Below are 22,752 nucleotides of genomic sequence, written 5' to 3'. Positions count from 1 at the left end.
CTGCCAAAAACTGATTGTGGCTTCTACCTTGTTACACGAATGTTGCTTGTGGCTCAAGATGACTTTATGTCATCCATGAGGGATGCATTTGACACGTGTTTCACATGTTATAGCCCAACAAGTTACTTTTAGCAGTTTAAATACGAGCAATCAGTTTTTGGCAAATACCGGAAATCAGTTTTTGGCAGACAATCACTTTTTGGCACAACACCGGTCCATGAAAATATTGTCGGGCATAAACCGGTCCGTGGCGCAAAAAAGGTTGGGGACCGCTGCTCTTAATTGTTGTGACACGTGTTCGAAATGCAGAGAGGTGCGCTCGATTTGCCACACGGAGCAGCGCGAGTAAAGCACGAGGGAGGGGCTAATAATCGGCTCAGTTATTTTTAATGATCGTTGAAAGCCCAGATCGTAATCGTGATTAAAATTCGATTAATTGAGCAGCCCTAGCTAGCCACAACTTCCAATTTTCAAAGGTGGAAAATGTTTGTCATTTTGTTGCCAAAATTCAAAAATGTGTTTGTTTGATTGTTTTTCCTTGACATAACTGTGCTTTTCTTACTCATTAATTTTACTGATCTACTGGTCCAATTCTCGTCTTTACGCAGCAACAAACTGTCCTTGAGAGTTCAGTCAGACTTGTGCCACATATCAAACACACGGTTACCACTATAAGAGATCCTTTTCATAATATATATTGTCTTCATCATTCTGGTAAGTGATAGCAGTCTGTCAGTCAGACGTGACAAACTTTAACACTAATACAGGCATCATTAATATAATTGCTGGTGTCAATAATTTCAGAGTCTCAGCTGAATGTTCACTGCTTAGAATAGTTTTCATTTGCTCATTTCTTAACTTACTTATTTGCTTTATCACACAAGATCACCAAAACCCAGATTTCCAAATGAACAAGGACCGGAAATCTTAACACCAGTTATCAGCCTTCACATGTATTTTGTAACATGATGGAAAATTCAGATGACGTCACATTGCAACTACTTTAAACCACTGAAGAATGGAAAGATAGCCTCTGGTATTTTTAAAACTGTTAAAATGATATTTTTGTGTAGTATATAAACATACTACATGATACTGCACAGTCCAAAAAGTACAGTGGCACTATTGTGTAGTGATTAAAGATTTGCCTAACACCTGAAAAGTCTGAGTCAAGCCTGGGAGGAGACGCAAATCCCAAAGAGGGTTGCGTCATGCAGGACACCTGGTGTAAAAATTGTGTAAAATTCAGTATGAGTACAAAACTTCTTTATGATAAGCATATTGTGTATTTGTGGTAGAATATTCTTTTTATTGATTGATTTCTACTCATTTCCAATAGTATATTTAGCTCATTCAGCCAAAGGACCTGTGAACTTTTCGTTACTCATTAGTCCTCCTATAGAAATGTTCAAATTTACACATAATGGTCTTTGGGCTTTACCTTACAATATAAAGCGTCTCAAGATAGCATAATTTCCTTAGGGATTATTAAAGTATTCTGATTCTGATTGTGAAGATCAAGGTTACGTTTGCCACTTTACAGGCAATAATCTGAATTGTGAGAAAACTGAGCTGCTGGGTTATTGACATTATGCTCTAGTTTTTGGTACATTAAAAATATGTATATAGAGTATATTCCACTTTGACTTTTATTTAGTACGTTTATGAGATATTTTACTTGAATTAATCATCACTAATTTGCACAGAGATAACTACTTTGGCTTTTTTAAATTCATGTTCTTTTACTGTGCTGTAAATAATGTTTAAACCTGGATTATAACAGCACCATGAGGTATGAACAGTGAAATTTAATGGTGATGTTACATTAAACAGTGGTTTTTGTGTTGGTTATTTGTTAGGTGTTACCATTTTTATTATGTACAATAGTGACAAGGTTTTTGTTTTTGATTTGTTAATCAATCTAAAATTTAAAGTCAAGCCAAGTTTATTTATATCACTCATATCACAACAGACATCAACCGAAGTGCAGCACAACAATCGGTAAAACAATTTAAAAGACCGATTTACATAGCATTAGGAGGACATGCTAAAGAGAAATGGTGAGTCTTCAGTTGAGGTTTGTAAGCTGTTATTGAAGCAGGCAGTCTGACCTGGAAGGGGAGATTGTGCCAGAGTTTCAGAGTTACGTCTTTATACCCCAGTCTGATAGATACTGATACTTGTGTATGACCGATGCAAACATTTACAAGTGAACTAAGGAATTTTATAGTGAACTCTAAACTGCACAGGTGTAACGATGCCAAGGCTGGTGAAATGTGTTCATGTTTTTCTTTACCAGTCAGATAAGGCATCTGGTGTAAAAGATGTCCCAAATCAAACATGTGGAGCTACCCACTTTGGCAATAAGAGAGCAGTCAAAAGTAGCTGCTTCAAATTTTCAGACCACAAGTTTTTACCAGACAGATGTGGAGCACCGTCTAGAATTAATTCTTGGCGTCTAGCATTACAATTGCATTAAAATCCACTGATAAAATCCTATGATTTGTTCAGACAGACACTTCTAGTCTCTCTCACTCATACATTCTGAAACTGCACAAATATCAATATAATACATTTTTAGACCAGGACATTTCAGACTGTCTAACGTTTTGCATAAACATCGCTGTGGATTCAATTCTGGGACAGTTTGTGATGTAAGAAACCACAATATAAAGTTAGGCTAATACCCACTGCTCTATTGATTGTTAAAATCCAGATAAATTAACGTGAATGTTTCTCTAAAGAAAAAATTCCATTGAATTTTATTTTGATCTCAATAAAGACAGTTTTGCCGCTCATGATCCAGCAGTGCGTGTATCTATGACTTTTATTTTGACAAAACAGAGACCGGAAGTTGTTGAATTATTGCACAGGGGAAGGACGTGGCGTATTTCCGGTACTGGCGGCATATCCAGAGGTAGAGTTGAAGCTGTCTAATGGCTGCGGGTGAGTGTTTTGATCAAAAAATTTACACCGAACTGTGAAGCCAGCGGATTTTCTGTGAATGAAAGTCTCCATATGTGAATCCAAACAGTGCGCAGCTTGTCACGTGTGCACATATCAGACATTACTGTCATATTATGCTGTGGCAATCTGCGCTAGCTTCCCCCCTAATATTTAACCAGCTACATGAGAAATGCTGCTTTCAAAAGGAGGAGAGAGCTGATGGAGGCAGCTAAGAAAGCGCTGCAGCAAGTTTTGATCTCTTGTAGTTTATTATTAAAACTGGGAGCTGGTTTGACAGAAGAGGGGCCTGAAAGCTGAAGGCTCTGCTTCTCATTCTGCTTTTAAAAACCCTGGGATCTACAAGTAAACCTGCCGTCCAGCGTTGCCAACTCCTCAGTAAGGAAAATCGCTATCGGCTGTCCTAAAAGTCGCTAGAAGTCGTCAAATGACGTCATCGCCTAATTTGCATAATTGGTCATGCTAATGTCATTGTAACCTACGCTGTTGGAGAGAGAAATAACATCGTAGAAGAGACATAAAGTGAGTAACAAACGTCCTAAATGCAGTTAGAATTTATTTAGAACTACAAATTAAATTTCTTTTAGCAATTATTGTTTTTTTAATGTCACAATTCCAACCCTGCTCCTTTATCCGGGCCTGGACCGGCAAAAGTGACCTGAAATTGGCACTCTGGTGGAGTTACTTTGTGTGTGAGAGTGTGTGTTTATAAGTAGTTTTTAACCTTGTGATCCACAAAACAGCATAACAGTAAAAGAAGAACTGACTGCGTTACAGTCAGTGCGGGAGCAGCGGCTTCGCTCATGCGCGACTCATTTGCTGTTCGGACGCACAGGTGTGAACGTCTCCTGCTCTGATAGCAGCTGGGGAGGACTATCCTCTGCCTGTGAGCACTTTGGCACGGGTGAGGTGCCCAAGGCAGCACTGCTGCTTGTTGAGAGTAAGAGTGATACGCGTTTTCACGTCAAAAAGTCGTCATAAATAAGTCTCCAATAATACCAGAAAAAGTCGCCAGATTTGTCGCTAGTCGCTTTTTAGAAAAAAAAGTCGCTAAGGGGGTCTGAAAACTCGCTAAATATAGCGACAAAATCGCTAAGTTGGCAACACTGCTGCCGTCTGAGAGCAAAGAGCTCTATTGGGATGATACGGTATATGAGGTCATTAAGGTAAGATGGGCCTGATTATTTAAGACCTTGTATGTGAGAAGCAGGATTTTAAATTTGATTCTGAATTTAACAGGGAGCCAATAAAGAGAAGCCAGTATAGGAGAAATAAGCTCTCTCTTTCTAGTCCATGTCAGTACTCTCACTGCAGCATTGTGGATCAAATGCAGACTTTTCATGCAGTTTTTAGGACATCCTGATAATAATAAATTACAGTCACAATACATACATGAACTAGGTTTTCAGCATCACTCTAAAACAGGATGTTTCTAACTTTAGAGATATGGGACTAATGAAAAAAAACTGTTTAACATTGAGCTAGCTGCCATTGTTCATTATAAGTGTGTGTGTTTCAGTGTTTCCAGCAGATGTCCAGCAGCTTTTGGTGATAAAAGAAGAGGTTCTCCATGAATGCAGTCTCAGTCTGGACCATCATGACTCAGAGTTTCTTCACATAAAGGAGGAACAGGAGGAATTCTGGAAAAGTCAAGAGGGAGAACAGCTCAGTGGGCTGGAGGACAATATCTCTGGGTTCCCATTCACTGCTGTTCATGTGAAGAGTGAAGATGATGATGAGAAACCTCAGTTCTCAACGCTTCATCAAAGCCAAACTGAAAACAGCAGAGAGACCGAGCCTCCAGCTAGCAGCTCAGCTGAACAGATAAAAATAGGAAACTATTCTTCACCAGATCCAGTCAGACACCCCCATCCAGATACTCCTTTACAATCAAGTACTGATGGAGAGGCCTCAGAGTTTGAAAAGACTGAAGTCAGTGAGGACGATGATTGGCAGGAACCTTTGTCAGATTGTGGACCTGAAGCTGATGAAAGCAACAGCTGGCTGAATGACAGCACATTAACTGAGTCAGGTGTAAAAAATGATGTGAGATGTAACGCTGCAAAAAAGTTTCTAAGCTGCTCTGAGAGTGGAGAACAGTTTGTCTGCAAGCAGTCTCTTCAGAAACACGTGACATGTCATTCAGAAAAAAGGTCTTCCAACTGTTTGGATAATAAGAAAATTTGTAGAGTGGAGCAAAGTGTTGATTCTCAGGTGAAACGATTTGGATGTGATGATTGTGGTAAACGATTTAACCAAAAGAAAGAGCTTAGATTACACATGAGAGTCCACACGGGAGAGAGACCATTTGGTTGTACTGAGTGTGGTAAAAGATTTAGATATCAAGGAAATCTGAAGATGCACACAAAAGTTCACGCAGATGAAAAACCATTCGGGTGTGATGATTGTGGACAAAGGTTTAGCCGAAAGACAAATCTTACCAGACACATGAGAGTCCACACGGGGGAGAAACCATTTGGCTGTGATGAATGTGGACAAAGATTTAACCATAAGGCAAACCTTAAACTACACATAAGAGTACACACAGGGGAGAAGCCCTTTAGTTGTGAAGACTGTGGACAGAGGTTTTACCACAAGACTGATCTTAAGAGACACATGAGAATTCACACAGAGGAGAAACCATTTGTCTGTGATCACTGTGGTAAACCGTTCAGATATCGATGTAATCTGAGGAGGCACATGTCAGTTCACTCAGGAGAGAAACGGTTTGTTTGCAGCGTTTGTGGTAACACGTTCAACCGGGAGGGAAATCTAAAGATACACATGAGAGTCCACACTGGAGAAAAACCATTTGACTGCGAATTTTGTGGTAAAAGTTACAGACATCAGTACAGTTTTAAAACACACATGAAAATCCACGTAGTGTAGAAACTGCACTGTTGCACTTCATTAAAACAACACATTTCCTAATATATTTAGTATATTCTATTTAAAATATTTTATTCTTTATTTAAAAAAGATAACATTTGATCAGTGTACGTTGATCTGTGTCACGAATACAACCCAGGAGTACGAATGCTGCATGTTAGTTAGCATGAAAGGTAGAGGCACTGACAGTCAAAGATGGTGTGGATTTAAAGAAGAAATGAGGTGTGTAACAGTCAACTGTTTTTAATGTGCTTTTTTACTGTTTTGTGTACAATGTGCATATTCAACACCTGCATTAATTTAAAATGTACAGTATTATACTGATGTCCAGAACTTCTTTACACTTCTACTTGTCTTAGGTATCCCAAAATAATTTCATAATGCATATTGAGATACACACTGCTGTGGTGTCCATAAACGTGGAGTCTTTGTGTTTTATATGCGTTGCCAGCAACAAAAGAAAAAGAATGCTGGGACTTCTTCCCCTACTGTGTCGACTCTCTTTGTTATGCGCATTCTGTCTGTAAACATAGTAGCTCAAAAAGTTTTGGATGAATTCTGATAAAGACTTTGCAGGGGTGTGGAGTCATGTTAACAATCCATTAAAATTAGATTTACATCCATTGAGGTCTTAAAGGCCAACGTAATAATTTATTGCTTGAAAATTAGGGCTGTGCGATATGACCAAAATCTCATATCCCAATATAAACCATCTATCAGCCGATAACGATATAAATCACAAAAATTTAAAATTTTCTGTAAATTCTGTGAATCTCAGGTTGCTGAACTGTTTCCAGCTGGGCGTCGTGTACATGGAGTTGAGTGTTTTAACCGATGCATGAAACTACACATTTTTAGACATGTTGTATCGGCTGCTGTTTCCTTTGTGAGTATTTATTACACAGCGTGCTGCGGGGGAAAGCCTGTTCTAACGTTTGAGTCTAAGGTTTATTTTTTAGCACCACACCTCCTTTTTGCTTCTCATCTGTAAATGCTCTGCATACTTTTTCACGTGATTCAGTTTATTTTGAAAAGTCAACAGGATCTTGAGCTTTATTGTGAAAGGTTTATGTGGAAAATAAACAAGCGGACATGCGATGGTTTTACCGTTGTTGTTGCTAACGACAACGCATAAAAACAGCCGCTTGTCCGTCTGTAGTGTAGTTATATTAAATATAAGAGAAAGAGAGAACTTTAATAAATTAATATAACCACTACAGTGACCATCAAAACGATGAGAAAATATTGCCGTAAACAGTTTATTTTGTGACACCGCGAAACAAACGATAGCGTAAAATGAAACGATAGATGTTTTTATATCGTCATCTGATATATATCGTTATATCGAACAGCCCTATTGAAAATTAGTAAAAGTTTTAAAACTAAAGTATAAAAGTATAAATCTAAATCTAAAATATGTCACAATTGACCTCTGACCTCTCCTTCAAGGCCAAAAGATTGATATGAAGTTCAAAGTGATTAAAATGTTAAATAGGTTTTTACCCCACAGCCTTAAAACACTGATGGGAGATTTTTTACCTTGCAGGGCGGGCGCGCCGTGTGGACACCTAATTTTGTGAATGCGATAACTGGAGAACAAGGCGAGATTTTCAAATTAATTCAAATCTCAGCGACAGGTGCATGTACAAGAAAGCTTAGGGAAAATTCATCAGCCACCAGTATCTTTGTAAGACTTCTTTCAAAAAAAATGCCTTTAAAGCAGTTCTTAAAATTCTACTCCCTTTGTTTGTATTGGAAGCATTTAGGAAATGATATGGGGATTCTAAATATCACATTATAGTTTGCATCCCAATAGCATGTCATGTTTCACCGCTGATCTCAGTTTTACATTTCATGTCTGCCTTTCTGTCAGGTTTACTCCAGAATGTGTTATTTGTACAAACAAAATCTCCTTCCAGGAATTTGCTGACATCTGTTAATCTTTATAATCAGGCAAGAATTATTAATCTCTCACTGAGAAAAGTAAAATTAAAAAACTGTAAATGCAAGTGGGGAAGCTGAGGGCTGCATCAATGCAATGTGGAGTTGCATTCCCATGGAAGTGCACGTGAGGTTACTGCATAGATTACCTTGTAGGTTTTCAGAGCATTTGCGGTTAAAACATACCTATTGTCATGGTGAGCTGTGTGGTAGGCCATGGTTGGACTCAGGTGCAGGACTCAGAGACGAAATATTTAACTTAAAGGTGGCAGTTTTTATTCACTGGCAGAAAACAAACCTAGAAACACAATACATAGGCACTAGAAACAAAACCAAAATTCAAACTAGGAAGGATGATCTAAACTGGGAGTTCATTACGTGGCATGACATAACCTGACAAAACATGACAACTGAGGAACACACAACTAACGCAGAGGACGCAACAACAGGCAAGGAAAAACACAGGGCTTAAATACATACTGGCGTAATCAGTGAATGGGAGACAGGAGGGAAACAGCTGGGATAATGCACTCATGACGAGACACGAGGAGCAGAACTGAAATTATAAACATGGGACAAAGACTACCAAAGTAAAACAGGAAACTGAGACAAAGCACCAAGATGCAGACTTGACACTAAGACGCGGAAACATAGGAAGCTGAAGCACAGAGATGATACAAAACAGAAACCACAATCCAAGGACTAAAGATGTAAGCTAAGCAGAAAATCATAATAATAATCAGAACTATCAGTTCACCAATAAACACAAAGCACTGGGTCTGTGACCCAGTACCGTGACAACCATGGCAATATTAACACAGAAGTGTAAATCCAATGAGCGACTTTAATCAAAAGCCAGACTTCCCAGCATGGTGCAGGTGGTGCACGGATGTGATCGATTGCTCCAGCAGAAGATGAAGGCACCTGAAAAATGCTTTCAGTAAGAAATGCATCAAACAGCTGACACCAAGGTGGATTTCATTTATTATATTGTGTGTATCTGAGCTTATGTCTAGCAAATAAATCATTTTTACTGATGGCAGTAAACAAAAAAAGCTGCCCAAGAGAAAAACTAGAGAGCTCAGAGACTTGATTTTCAAATAGGACTGAATGTTAAGATTGTGTTGTAAAAATTCAGTGGACTGTTAACTCTTTAATTGTATATATAATATACATATATAATATATAATATCTTGCAAGATATTATATCACAGATCTACATTCGGTCAGTCAGCTTTTTCCATAAAGGCCTGCCATCTGTGGAACACACTTCCAACCAAAATCATATTGATTACAGACATCAGATCCTTTGCATTGAAGGTTAAAGGGAAATCAGAGATGTAGTCATTTTAACTAATGATTTTAATTTTATTTGAAATTATTGTCTATTAACTGTAATTGTATTTATGATGTTATTTGGCTTTATGAAAATGTATGTTTTATTGTAAAATGTACCTATTTTGATTGTAAACCCAACAAGGGACAATTGTTGAAAATTAGCAATAGCTATAAACTTATGTGCGTTACATCAGTTTCATGTTTCGTACTTGGACTATGTTAAACCGCACTGTCCCTTTTAAATAAATAAATTCAAATTCAAATATTTTTGGGAAATAAACCTAAAAATTTAGACAGCAAAGTTCCTCCAGATTCCACTAAATATCCAGGTAGGGCATGCCCCTGGACCCCTATATGTCACCTTCTGGACCAACTGGTACAACTTTTACTGCCTTTTCAGGCTTTTTGGGGGAGGATCACTCTCTTATACATAACCTGCTATTCAGTGATAATTTAAAGACTAACAAAAGACCAGAATTAGAGCACAAATTTCTTGGACAGCCTGTACATCGAATGAAATTCTCATATTCTCATAATTCAATTAACATGATCTAAAGAGCACAAACACAATGGAGAGCTTTAGTTTAATGACTCCCAGTTAGTGAAGTCTAGCAGACACCGATTGGCTACAGCTGCTGGAAAGCTTCATGAAAAGCACCAGGATTTTAGAGAGGCTCTGCTCTTTAATTCTATACGCCTATAACCTCTCTGCTGTCTCCCAGGTGAGAAAACCTGCACAGTTAAGCATGCATTCATGAGAAAATGGGAATGTGCTGTGGACTCGGGATGGCAAGCAGCCAAAGGAATCTGTTAAGCACACAGAAGACACAATAACAGCAAATCCTGCTTTTTCAGACACAAGCACCTTACTTAAGTCAGACTCAAACATACTTATCTAAGATAAAAGCCGAGCGTTAAGCCTTTTAACAGATAAGAAATGTCCGTCTGAATTTCCTTCTGTGTAACATTAACCATAAATCAAACATTATTTTCCATAAAATGACAATGTGTTTTGGCACGCCAGGATGTGAGACGCTCTGACGCAGGTCAGCCCACGTGGTGCGCCCGGTTGTCCTGGTCACACACACTTAAGCACAAACACTCGCTGTTTTTTTGGTTCACAGACTCTTTGTTCGGTGGGTGTGTGTTTGCGTGACCACAGCTGGTTACACAGAACACATCGCTGGTCAAGCTCATGCTTTCTGAAACAGAGAAAGGAGTTCCCTTTGGGATGATAAATGGCACCAATTCACATGCCAAAAATGCTACTGATTATTTCATATGCAAATTAGCATTTCTTGCTATTAAATAATTCAAAGAAATTCACATACTTGTTTATTTTTCTTTCTTTTTGGGCACATTTGCTTGGAGTAAAATTTCAGTGCCACAGGAAATTGTTGTCCTTTTTCCACCAACGACAATTGTTCCTTTCTGTAGTCACTCTAGAGATAAGGATAAAATTGGCCATATACAGCAGTGGCATTAAATTACTTTCCAATAACAGTGAAATCGGGGGAAAAAAACAGGATGTCCCTGTCCGGGAGGACACTGTGGATAACTATCTTACTGTTTGCTTTGACAATCTCTCAATCATAGGCTTCTTCAATAAAAAGTGACAATAGTAGCACAGTGGTTTATGGTTGTTGACTTGTCTCATAAGTACTGCAGAGTGTGTGTAACGAGTGTAATGTGCAGTACATGCTGTAATCCAGTCTGTTTTTTTTTTATATGTGCCACTTGTATTTAAACCTGTTTTTTCAATCAACACACTTCACATTTTCAAACAATATGAACTTTTTATTACACTAAACTTTTACATTCAACACTTTTTATTTACATTCAATATATAAAAAAAATCAGAAGCACAGAGCTAATGTTTGACACAGAAGCCGCTGTTTTCTCCAGTAACATGACACCCTGTGAAGTTCAATTATGGTAAGGGAAAACCTTCTAGCTCACATTTAGGGAATTTTAAAGGAAGTACATTTTGTTTCTCCAAAAATATTTAGTAAAGTGCCGAGAGATACAACTTAAAATTGTTTTTTCTACAAAACACTTGTTCATTCCTCAAGTTAGGTGCCTGATTTATTCATATGTCATTGTTAGAGCCTAATAAAATAAAATAAAAGCTCCTCTGAAACTGGTCAGGTACAAGAACTTGACTAAAAATGAATAAAAAGCAGCCAGTGTCCAAAGAAAAGCTTTGAAAGGCTGTCTGAAAGCCTATTAAAATTACAAGTAAGTCCATGGAAGCAAAATATAAAGACATGATGAGTGGCTCAAAAGTTTTGCACAGGACCAGAAGAAAAATACTATTTTTGTAGGTTTTATAATTATTTTATATTTCATTTTATGCCTAAAACTATGAAATTTCATTCTGCTGTCGTCATGCTAGCCAGCTTGCTTTAAAAAATATAAATGACACTAAATATTTCTGGCTTTTTTAAAAGAATTTTAAAAGATCTTTAGTTAATAAGTGACTGAATAGCAGACTTTCTATGGTTTTAAAAATACAGAATACCACCAACCTTACACTATTAGATGAATCTTCTTTACAGTCTGAAACCACTAAAGTAAATATGGTTTTCCTATCACCTTTCTCCTGCTTGTAAACTTTCTTTGCAAAATGAAGCAGACTCATAAAGCATGATACTTCCACGTCATGCAACTTGCAGAAAACAGCTTATGTACAGTACAGCTAAATGCTAAGCAATTGAATTGTTAATTTAGGAAATGCTCTACTGTTTTTAAGAAATATCCTTCATTTAGTCTACAGTAAACACACACACAAAAAATAACCTTTCGACCATCTACATTTTGTTCGAAACCCTTATTTATAACTGATCACTGAATACGTGCACTGTCTCTGTGGAAATTTCCCAGAGAGCACGTTCAGCAGTTTACAGTCTGGTCAATCAGAGTTGACTATGTCAACGTACAGGACTGTGGCTGGCCAACTGGAAAAGTAAGCAGGCACAGCGAGATGTGCAGCACGAGAGCACTATGTCAGTAGCTGAGAGAAGAGGTTTAGGAAGAACTCAGCCTGTGCCACGCTGCCACCACTTTCTCTGGATGAGCCATTGTGTCCTTCCACTGCTCCACAGCCTCTGGAATAGGGCTATTGAGTCCCAGCTGAATCTGCCACAGACGCAGAGGAGGCAACTCCTCAGTTTGTTGCAAATAACTTAAAAACATTTTGATTTTCAGGCTAAAATAGATGAAATTGTATTCATTATATTAGAAGTAATGAAAGAATAGGCTAATAAAATACACCAAGGGACTCATAACTAAAAGTAAAATCTTTGGTGCTTGACAAACTCACCTGTCCGAGATATTGTTTCCTCCTGACTGAGCTGCGACTGTAGAGTTTCACTGAGAGTGAGTAGGCGTGGTCTAAGGTGGCCAGATGGAAGTGAAACGTCTCAGCCCACTGACACTGACCTCCAGAGGCCTTGAGCACTCGGGTCTTCTTCTTGGTCACCTCCTCTAACTGGGTCATCTCCACTTTGACAAAAAAAGCTTCAGAGGACAGGTGCAAGAGAAGACAAGTTACCATTAAAGCTACAAAGCTACTTATTTTAGGGGTTAAATATTGAAAAATACAGATGTGTATTTTACAGGTACCTTGAGTGAGCGGTGAGGAGGACACTGGGAGGTTTTGAGCAGCAAGGACCTGGACCTGGATGCGTCCATTCACCGGCTGAAAGCACGTAGTAAGATGCAGCTCAGAGTGGCACACCTGTAAGAGAATGGTGTCAATGAGCTTTTACATTTACTAACATTTAGAAAGAAATAATAAACCTCTTGCGAGCCACTGTCCTCAAATAAGAGCATCACATTTCTGCACCTTATAAGTTATAATTACGGTAAGTAAAAATCCATTAGCTGCTTTCTAGTAAATTAGACCCAAAGTAGCTCCAGTCTTGCGCATTTGGAGCTTTAACCACTGTTCTGCCTTTAAAGTAGTCAGTGCAGGTTGTCAGGGCATGTTTTAGTTGCACTCATAACATGAAAGCTTCAACAGATTGAGCTTTAATAATGGTAAAGTGGCTACAGTTACAGTATAGAGTATGCTTTTGGTCTTATCAACAAGGTTTTAGACTACAAGGTGCTTTTACTGCTTTTTCTTGTTACAGGACATATTTCAAAGAATTAAAACAATATAAAGGCTGTTTGTCAAAGGAGGCTATGTAGAGTCATTTAATAATCCAAAATAAATAAAACAAGTTAAACACTGTTGCTCATAAGGCGTTTGGTTTGAAAGAACAGCTGTAAAACTGATGCAGTGACACCATACAGGTTCCTGTTGAACAGCTAAAAACAAAGAAGAGATTGACACGGTTACTTTTCTTTCATTACTCAGTGTTGTGGTTTTTCCCCTTCACTGCCGTCTCCACCATATTGTCAACACTGAGTGCCACACCAGCGCACTGAATCTCATCATGCTTCACAGGCATCTTTGCAGAGCAAGTCCAGCCTCAATGCCAGCCTGGAACAAAACTTACTTCATGGTCTGGAGTAGTACTGGAGTATGAACCCTAATGACCTGATTTCTTCTACATGAAGTGCAATTTTGCTTCATCTCCTACAAATATCCTGAAGTGACATCACATCAGCAGCAGCTGTACTTTGTGTTTGGTGCTACCGAAGTTGACTGAAGGGTAGTCTTCTAATAAGATGAAACTCATAGTCTATAGATGATGAGGTGGGAACATGTCAGCATGTTTACATTATCACCAACACTCTTAACAACTTTTAGACATTAATACAGTTTTGACAATGAGATATTTTGGGACAGTGAAGTATTTTTGGTCATTTGTTTTCTGTACAATAGTCAAGATGAAGTGCAGATTTTGGGCTTTGACTTTAGGGGTTCAACAAAACTATTTCAGTAACTAGTCTGTAATTACAGCCTTTTTATTTTACTTTTCACAGGCTCGAGAGTAACTGGACAAGCTGAATAATCTGAAATACAAGAGATGTTTTAAATACTTGGTTGAGAAGTCTTTGCAGAAACCACAGACCTAACCAGAGGCTGCATTTCCTCTTAAAGATGCTCCACCAAGCTTTTACTGGAGCCATCTTTAGCTGCTGATTATTTGTGGATCTTTCTGCCTTCAGTTTTGTCTTCAGTAACAGAAACACTGCTATGTTGGGCTGATGTCAGTGGACTGCTTAGGCCATTGAAGAACATCCCATTTCTTGGGGTGCTTTTACAGGATGTGTCAGGTCATTATCTGTTTGTACTATGAAGTGCTGTGCAATGAGTTTTGCAAAATTTGGTTGTATCAAAGAGCACAGCCATGTACACTTCACAGTTCATCCTAACCGTAACCATTCTGCCTCTATAAGCAGTCACGTCATCAATAAACTCTAGTAGCCCTGTTTCATACATCCATACATCACCATGCCATGTTGCCTCCACCATGTTTGGCAGATATTCTGGGCGGTAGGGGAGCTTTGGATCATGAAATGCTAAAGAAAAGTTAATCTTGGTAAGAAATTTCTTCTGTCCTAAGACTTTTCCCCAGATCTTTGCTGGCTCTATTAGGTGTTTTCTGACCTTCCTGTTCTTGAGTGTATCCAGTAGTTTGCAGCCTGCTATGAACACCCAACAATGATAAAACCTACTTCTTTGAGTGTGTTCTTAGCGTTGTTAGATGTTGTGAAGATGTGTTTTTCTTAAATAAAGATATGAGGTCAACCAGGCTTTCAGGCCCTTTGGTGTTATTTTGCTGGCCAGTTTATTTCTTCTTGTTGACTTGCCCACTCCACCGGGAGGAGGCCCCGGGGCAGACCCAGGACACACTGGAGAGATTATATCTCTCGGCAGGCCTGGGAACGCCTTGGTGTTCCCCCGGATAAGCTAGAGGAGGTGGCTGGGGAGAGGGAGGTCTGGGCTTCTCTGCTTAGGCTGCTGCCCCCGCGACCCGGCCCCAGATAAAGCGGATGAAGATGGATGGATGGATGGATGGATGGATGGATGGATGGATGGATGGATGGGTGACTTGCCCACTCTTAAAGTCCTTGTTATCTCTCTGACAGGTTTTGGTTTGCAGAAAAATAAAGGGACAGACCTTACCTCACCAAGAAACTCCTTAATAGTCCATTTTTGATCAGTAGGCAGAAGGGGACTATATAAAAATTGCTGTAATTCCTAAACAGATGATGCAATTCTTTTACCAAACCCCTTGAACTGAAGCTAAAAATCTGCAGTTCAATCACATATTGATTGTTTAAGATCAAATCCACTGCAGTGGTGTACAGAGGCAAAACTACAAAGCACATTTCAGTGTCCAAAAACTTATGGGCCTAACTATGGGCTCTCAGAACTCCTAAACATGCTGCAAACCAGTTTTCCCACTTAATAAGTCTACTTTTTTTCTTCATTGGGTTCAGCTGTCTTCAGCCTTAAGAGCCCCCCCTCTGAATGACAGTGATTTGGACAATTTTGCTCTTTTGTGTCCAGCAGATGGGTAAAATAACCGAGTGAATCAATTTGTCCCTCTGAAATCTAATGATGAGTCACCCTCTGATTTTCCAACTATACAGACAGTTTGTATTTTACCATCACTGGCCAGACATAAATCCATTTATCAACAAAACCACTCTGCACTGGTAAAGTGGTTTAAGGTCTGACCTACTTTCCATGTCTCACATTTCCAGGACATGCTTTCTGCTTTTTACTCTCTTATTGTTAAAGCCTGTTTCCTTATTCCCTGAAAAATGAATTCCATTTCTGTTTTTCCTGTGATTATGCAACAAATTCAGCCACAGCATTAATATTTTTCTGTTCAGGCCAAGAGGATAGTGTGTGTCAGTGGACTACCATGCATCATGGGGACAGTTTTATGAGGCACCTATAGCACTTTCTCCTTATTTTCTATACTTTTAAAAAGAAGTGACAAAGGAAAGCAGCCAACACAGGAAATGGTGAAGAATAGGTAGTAAAAATCCAGGGAATTCCCACACAGAGTTTTTGCTCTTGGCCAAAGGAGTTGGAAAGTTGTGGCCAGGTACAAATCACATACATGGTAGTTAACACTTTTCTTATTCTTTGCTTTCAAATAAGTTACAATCTTATCTAAAACTTAGAGCTAACATAAAAGTAAAAACAGCTGCAGAATTCATGCAAAGTACTGATGCAACATTGCCCTAAAACAGCAACAAGATTGGCAGAGATAGATACAGAATAACAACTTTTTCTCTCTGTATACGTCTTTCATTGTCCTGTATTACTATTTAACACATCAGTGATGGAAAGCATCATGGAAACAGCAAACAGACTCTGTAAACCAAGCTTCAGCGCTACAGGCCCACCTAATGAACAATGTAGTGAACTCCTACCGAAGATTTAGACGGAGGGTTGAGTTCAAGCCAGTGCTCCGTCTCCTGAGAACCGAGGTGTCGCAGGGAAAGGACACACTCTGCCACCGTACGTTTTTTGGGGTTGTGTGTCTGCAGTCGCAGCACCAGGGCACTGCAGCGCAACAGCTGGAGATGCAGCGCAAACACAAAGGTCTCCATGAAGGACACATCCTGAAAGCAAAGAAAGGTTAAAGTAGAGATTAGGCAGTTCTGCAATAGCGGTTTAAGGGCCTATAAAAACTTAATAAATATAAACAGCATCAATACCTGACAGTACTCTCTAACTGAGCTCTTGAACTGTATGGGTTTGGGGGTGGTAATGATTGATTTGAAACCAATCATTTGCTGCTCCCCTCCATCCGGATGAAGGTTGAGGTCTGAGCACTGTTAAAAAAAGAAGATGTGGTTCAGTCTGTGTGTAGAACAACAAAGGTTTTATCCACGGCGCTCTACTTGGAACAAAAGATGAAAAAAAAAAAAAAAAACAGTTCAGGTTTTGTTCTAAGAAAGTCATCAGGCCAGACATTAGTGGCAAGATCAAGTCCCACTAATGTGACCTTAGGATAAAAAAACAAACCCAAACCAACAACAAATCCCAAATCAAAGCTGGCAGAAGAGTACACCTTGTGGAGTTAGAGTACATATCTGCAGTAGAAGTTTATTTAGTGTAGGGTTTTGATTTCTGAATAAACATACACTTCCTTAGACGATGTTGGAACTATTGTAACGTCAGTCAGGACAGTTCAGTTCCCTTAGAGGAACTTTTCCTTCTGAGTGTCTGAGCCGGAGTTAATAGAGCATTGAGAGGAGCTAAAGGAGAGCTGTATTCTGGACGCACAGAGGGTCCATTGAGAAATGCTACCAGTGACCACAATAGGGCTTTTTGTCCCTGAATCCCCCTCCTCCATACTGCATGTAACCTTACCTGAACCAGGGTGATCCACACCTGCTCCAGAGCCTCCTGATAGTTCAGCCGGACACACACCTTCCCCAACTCGCGCTCATCCCCAGACAAGGTGACAGACTCTGCAACATTTGGAAACAGACAGCAGGATGTGGCGTTAGCATTTAAATACGAGTTTATGTACTGTATAATATGATGTTTTAAAGATTTTAAAGATGATGCTTTTCAATTGTTAAACTCAAAACTCAAGGCAGAAAGATTTACAAACACACAGTAACTCAAGATTGCTGCACTAAAGGGTGAGAGGAGCATCTCAAGGGAGGAAACACAGAAATTGGTGATGTCCATGAGTTCTAAATTTCAAGCAATTATTTTAATTGTGATATTAAAAACAATCCTTATATTTGGGATTATAATTGTTTTTCCAGCTACTTTTGAACCTCTGAAAATTCCTAAACAGTAAATGCTACATTTTGATTAAACCCCTTAAAAGTCTCCACTTCAGTCACATCTTGATTGTTTAATTTCAAAAACTGTGCCTTTGTCCCAAAAATGATTTGCTTGGCTGTATGAAAAAGCCAGAAACATTATATATCAGGAACTAAGGTTGAAAGTCACTTTTTCTTTTTACATTGGGAAACTGCTAGAACAAAAAGGTTTGTTTGTATGATGTTTACCCAGGCTGCTTGTCATGGAGCTCATCTTGGAGGATGTACTGCTGAGGGACTCAAACCGCTGCAAGGAAAACAGAACAGACGACACGTGTGAGACCAGACTTTCTGCAGTTTCCCCCTTCTTGATCCCACACCCCCTTTTTTTCTTAGCAAATGTGTCACACTTATCATTAAAGAAATTTTAAGAATACAATTTCAGTTATTAGGGGTAAAAAGCTATCCAAACCTACCTGGCCCTGTGTGGAAATGTAATTGCTTCTAAAACAATAACTGGTTGTTCCACCCTTGCACCAAGAACTGCAACCAAGTGTTTGTCATAATTCAAAATGAGTCATTCGCATCATTGTGTAGGAATTTTGGCTCGTTCTGCTTTCCTGAATTGCTTTAAAGAGGCCAAAGTGGAGGAGTTTTTGAGTGTGAACGACCCATTTAAGGTCAGGCTAAAGCATCTCAATCTGATTTTAGTTGAGATTTTGACAAGGTCAGTCCTTTTTTTTTTTTTTTGCTTTTTTTGTGTGTGTTTTTTAACATTCGTAGGTGGACTTGCTGCACTTACTTTCAGATCATTGTGCTATTACATAACCCACATGAACTTTAGCAGGTCCTGAAGCAGCAAAGCATTACACTACCGCCACCATGTTTGACTTGTTTGATGTTCTTTTTATAAAATCCTGTGTTTGTTTTAAACCACACATAAACCTTCTAAAAAGTTCATATTTTGGCTCATCAGTTTAAGTTTTCTTTTACAAAGAATGTTGTTCATTTTATAAATTGTGGTGCCATTTAGAGTAAAATGGAGAAAAAACATAGTATGATGTGGTGTGTAGCTCCCCTGTGATTGCCCTGCAGTATCCTCTGGATTTTCTGCCTATAAAACTTTTGTTTGCTCATGATGGTGTCAAACTAAACAGCTATGCTAATTTAACTGCAGTTGTGCATGCAATGGATGCCGTAGTGAGCCATCAAGCCAAAAGAAATGCACAGAAATGTATCTGTGTTAGTTCCCAGGAAGAAACTGCTCTGACATTTTTCACACCGTGGGCTCTGAATGAGGTTTTGTAATGTTTATTTAGGTTTAGGGAGTGACTAGATTGATTGTAAGAGACAGTCAACTATTTATGTAAAGTAACAAGGAGCTGATGACAGGTGTGTCACACCACATCCTTTATTGAACAAAGAAATCCAACCCAACCTGGTCTTTTTTTAAATTGGCATTACTGATAAATGGCCACTTTATCAAAGGCAATCAACAGGTATGTTCAATCAAAACAGCTGGAGCTGAATCACATGTGGAAGTAGATTTTATCATAGCTACTAAAGTGGAAGAATAAGCCCAAAAATGAATCACGACTTTCAAATTCATCGTCGTAATTTTAAAACAAAATTATAGGCTTATCTTAGCCATAGCTTATTAGTTGAGACTGAAGGTAACTGAATGCTTTAAATGAGGTCTACTACCTAAATAAATTACACAGTTACATAACTAAACACGACTGTAAACATCATCTAAAGAAGATTTCATCTTTATTTCATTGTCAGATCAGTTGATAACTACTACTTGGCTTAACTAATCTCAGAACACTTATTCTCACTTCTTTTTTCTACCAAGTGTTATGGGACAGGAGTCATACCAATCTCATGTCTGTATGGTAAATATAGAGGTAGCTGCATTACACAGTACACATTACACTCTTTGCTGCTTAAATCAAAATACCAGCTTCTGAGCCTTGTTTGCAATTCTCCACTATGCTGCTGAGGACAGTGGAAACTATAAAAACTATATTTAGTCTAGGTTGAGACAAGGTGAGAATTCTGTGTGAATACAGATTAGATAGAGGACGGTCTCACCTGCATGTGACCCTGGGGGTTGGACAAATCAAACATGGAGCTGCTCAGTCGCTCCTGGCCACCTAACTTCATATTCCAACCTGGGAAAAAAGATAAAAAGATGTTTTGAAGCTGTTTCAATCCTGAGATAATTCTGGTTTTCATGCTTCACTCTGCAGCAATCTGTTGATGAGTTCAAGTAGAGCTCAGTAAACTACTGAATAAACTGCTCAGTACTAAGATGAAACATGTGTCTATGTCCAATTTTGTCATTATTTAATATGTTTACCACAATTTTAGTTAAATCATGCCCAAATTCTTGTTTCATATTCCTTTCATCCATCCGTTTTCTTCCATTTATCCAATTTAGGATCATGTTGGAATTGGAGCCTGTCCCAGCTGCCATTAGGCGAGAGGTGGGTATGGGGTACACCTCGGACAGGTATTCAGTCTGTTGTGTTTCATATTAAACAACAAAATACCACTTTTTCTGGTATTTGGTACCTGGGCTTTGTGGACCAAAGCTTCTCTTCTTCATTGTGTCTCGGCGGCTCGAGCCGGGGGAGATGTGCTCTGCCATGTGACCCTGATGGAAGAAGGACTCAGGGTAGTAGATGAAGGGAGTGGTGCTGACCAGCTCTGCCTTCCTTGCTGCATATGTGCACCGGGCTGAACCTGCAAGCAAACAGCGCAGCTGGTTGTTATCATGCTTCAAGCACATTATTGTTCTCTGCATCTCTAACAAGTATGAATAGCTATTCATCAAGAAACAAAGTGCCTTCACTTCAGTGCATTGAAGAGAGCCGATAATATCTTAATAACCCCTGAGATAGATTTACTGCAGCTTAGATTCTGTTTGTTTGCCGTAGCCTTTGCGTCAAACTAACCCTGAGTTGAGGCATGTTATGTAACTTTCACTTATCTGTCTTGTGGGGCTTCTTGTTGAATTTAAGAGTGAATTAAAATTAAAAGTAAATGTTTCCACTTTTGGCAGTAGGATCCTGCACTAGTTGATCATACCCCAGGTGTAAACTTCCAAGTCAGCGTAGTCATACGTTTTGTTGTGATATTCCCTGGAATCTGAGTGTAGACGTGGGCTGAGTTGAGCAGAAATTCGGCTTCATTTAGAAGGAATTCAGCCCAAATGAGCCAGATTTGGCAAACAATCACCAGCAAAAGTCATTTTTGTTAACTCACATTCTAGTACAGCCAGTCAAATAAAACAGGTACAAACAGCAGTTTTTATTTTATAATTTGTCTGTTAATTTATATGTTTTGCTTTTAGGATAACTCTTAAGGCAGACTGCACATATTTAAATATTGATATGAAGCAGAACCGAAACCAACAGTTCAGTCTCATTACTGGAAGTATCATTATTTACCAGCCCATCCTATAAGTCATCACTATCCTCTCACACGCTATAACTAATTTGGATCACCACTGTTTGATTCTTTAAATCATATACACACCTTAAGACTTAAAATGTACTAACTGATACAAGTACGTACTCTGTGGCTCAGCCTGTAAATTAGGGTAGCTTGGTTGGACATAGGTCGGCACAACAAACGGAACCTCTCTGCCATCTGGGGGCATCTTGGAAAGTAAGTAATCTTCAGATACATTTGGTCCTGGGGCTGCTGCTGTGTTAGGGGGCATCTTCAGTGCAATCACTTTAAAACAGAAGATATTATTCAGTGAGACACAAGTAGGTCTGTTGAAACCTGTCTGATACACATCTGTGCAGGACGGCAGCTTACCTTGGGTCTCCCGCTCCTGCTCGTTCTTCTTCATGAAGTTCTTGCAGCAGTTTTTGATGCACTCCATGGCTGAATCTGGAAATATTTAAATGTTGAAATAGTAAGTGGAAGTTGCAGATTGCATGGTAAACAGTAACAAGGTGGATAACAATGAAAAGCCAAAAATTATTCATGGAACATGCCAAAATGACCTGGGTTTGCTACTTCTAATCTAACTGAACACTCAAAGCACTTTGATCTGTAAGCCTCAGTCACTGAGTTACTCTGACATTCATGCAAGCATGCAGACTCAAGGTACCCAGGATTAAACCAGTGACCTTCCAATAAGTGGATGACCTGCTCTGCTTCCTGAGCCGCAGTCACCACCTTTAAAACAAATAGTCCGCTTGCACAAGTCTAATAAATTTTAGGAAAGTCCCCAAAATGTGCTGAACTTGTTTACCTGCTCTGCAGTTGCCACAGTGTGGTAGGCTATTTTATATCTGTTGAATTCCACTCTTTGATATGATCTGAGATCTCAAGGTCCCCTCATATCACCCCCAAATTTAATTTGGTAACATGTCATTTTTTGACAGTGCTTAAATGTGGTATAAGTACCTGTTGCTATGGTGTGACCACACTTTATAAATCGGATACATTAAAAAATATATGTTATCTGTTATATGCTCAAATTAGGAGCACATAAAAAAAATCATAAGACACATAAACATAAGAAAGTTCAGTCATTCCACACCACTTCTACAACTATTCTAGTCCCCAGAAACAAACAACTACATTCACTGCCATGACTTTCTTCAGGGGGCTTTGATTAACCGGGATTATTGATTAACTCACCGCTTAAAACTTAATAACTAGTTATTTAATAAACCAGTTGGGCTGCCAGTGGATGGAGGAATTTCCCTATGGCGCACGCTAAAAATAGCATATCATCAAACATCACTTTAACTTACCAAACAAAACACAGATACAAAAAAAGTTTATAAAAAATAAACTTACCGACGCCTTGTTTTCATTTAAAGAGGATCCGCTTCGACCACCCAGGCCTGAGGTTCACACTCACCGGCAGGCGGGAGAGAAATGCCACCGAGC

General features: G+C 39.0%; 2 protein-coding genes across 2 annotated transcripts; one reads left to right on the top strand and one right to left on the bottom strand.

Annotated features, from left to right (window-relative positions):
• The first annotated feature begins 2,904 nt into the window (after nt 1-2,904).
• Nucleotides 2,905-5,853, top strand: LOC146612050 (uncharacterized). Its single transcript, XM_085342915.1, has 2 exons — nt 2,905-2,946; nt 4,484-5,853. Exons 1-2 carry the CDS (start codon nt 2,937-2,939, stop codon nt 5,851-5,853), a joined length of 1,380 nt encoding a protein of 459 aa, XP_085199041.1. The 5' UTR covers nt 2,905-2,936.
• A 6,306-nt stretch (nt 5,854-12,159) lies between these two features.
• Nucleotides 12,160-22,719, bottom strand: tc2n (tandem C2 domains, nuclear). The gene is made up of 12 exons (XM_085342918.1): nt 22,660-22,719; nt 21,664-21,738; nt 21,415-21,576; nt 20,410-20,580; nt 19,927-20,006; nt 18,082-18,139; nt 17,426-17,526; nt 16,768-16,884; nt 16,480-16,671; nt 12,757-12,871; nt 12,455-12,651; nt 12,160-12,270 (listed from the first exon to the last, which is right to left on the bottom strand). Exons 2-12 carry the CDS (start codon nt 21,728-21,730, stop codon nt 12,160-12,162), a joined length of 1,371 nt encoding a protein of 456 aa, XP_085199044.1. The 5' UTR covers nt 21,731-21,738; nt 22,660-22,719.
• Nucleotides 22,720-22,752: the final 33 nt, after the last annotated feature.

The sequence above is a fragment of the Diplotaxodon limnothrissa genome, linkage group LG19 (genome assembly GCF_057381915.1).
Source record: "Diplotaxodon limnothrissa isolate DT_005_m linkage group LG19, D_limnothrissa_male_GT1.1, whole genome shotgun sequence".
NCBI lineage: Eukaryota > Metazoa > Chordata > Actinopteri > Cichliformes > Cichlidae > Diplotaxodon > Diplotaxodon limnothrissa.
This window is presented reverse-complemented; position numbering and strand designations above follow the sequence as displayed.

Excerpts from the sequence above, each read along its gene's own strand:
- tc2n (XM_085342918.1), bottom strand. The coding sequence starts at position 21,730 with ATGGAGTGCATCAAAAACTGCTGCAAGAACTTCATGAAGAAGAACGAG. Across the intron at positions 16,672-16,767 it reads CAGTTAGAGAGTACTGTCAG|GATGTGTCCTTCATGGAGAC; the intron begins GTATTGATGCTG and ends CTTTGCTTTCAG. Across the intron at positions 12,872-16,479 it reads ACCCTCCGTCTAAATCTTCG|GTGTGCCACTCTGAGCTGCA; the intron begins GTAGGAGTTCAC and ends ATTCTCTTACAG.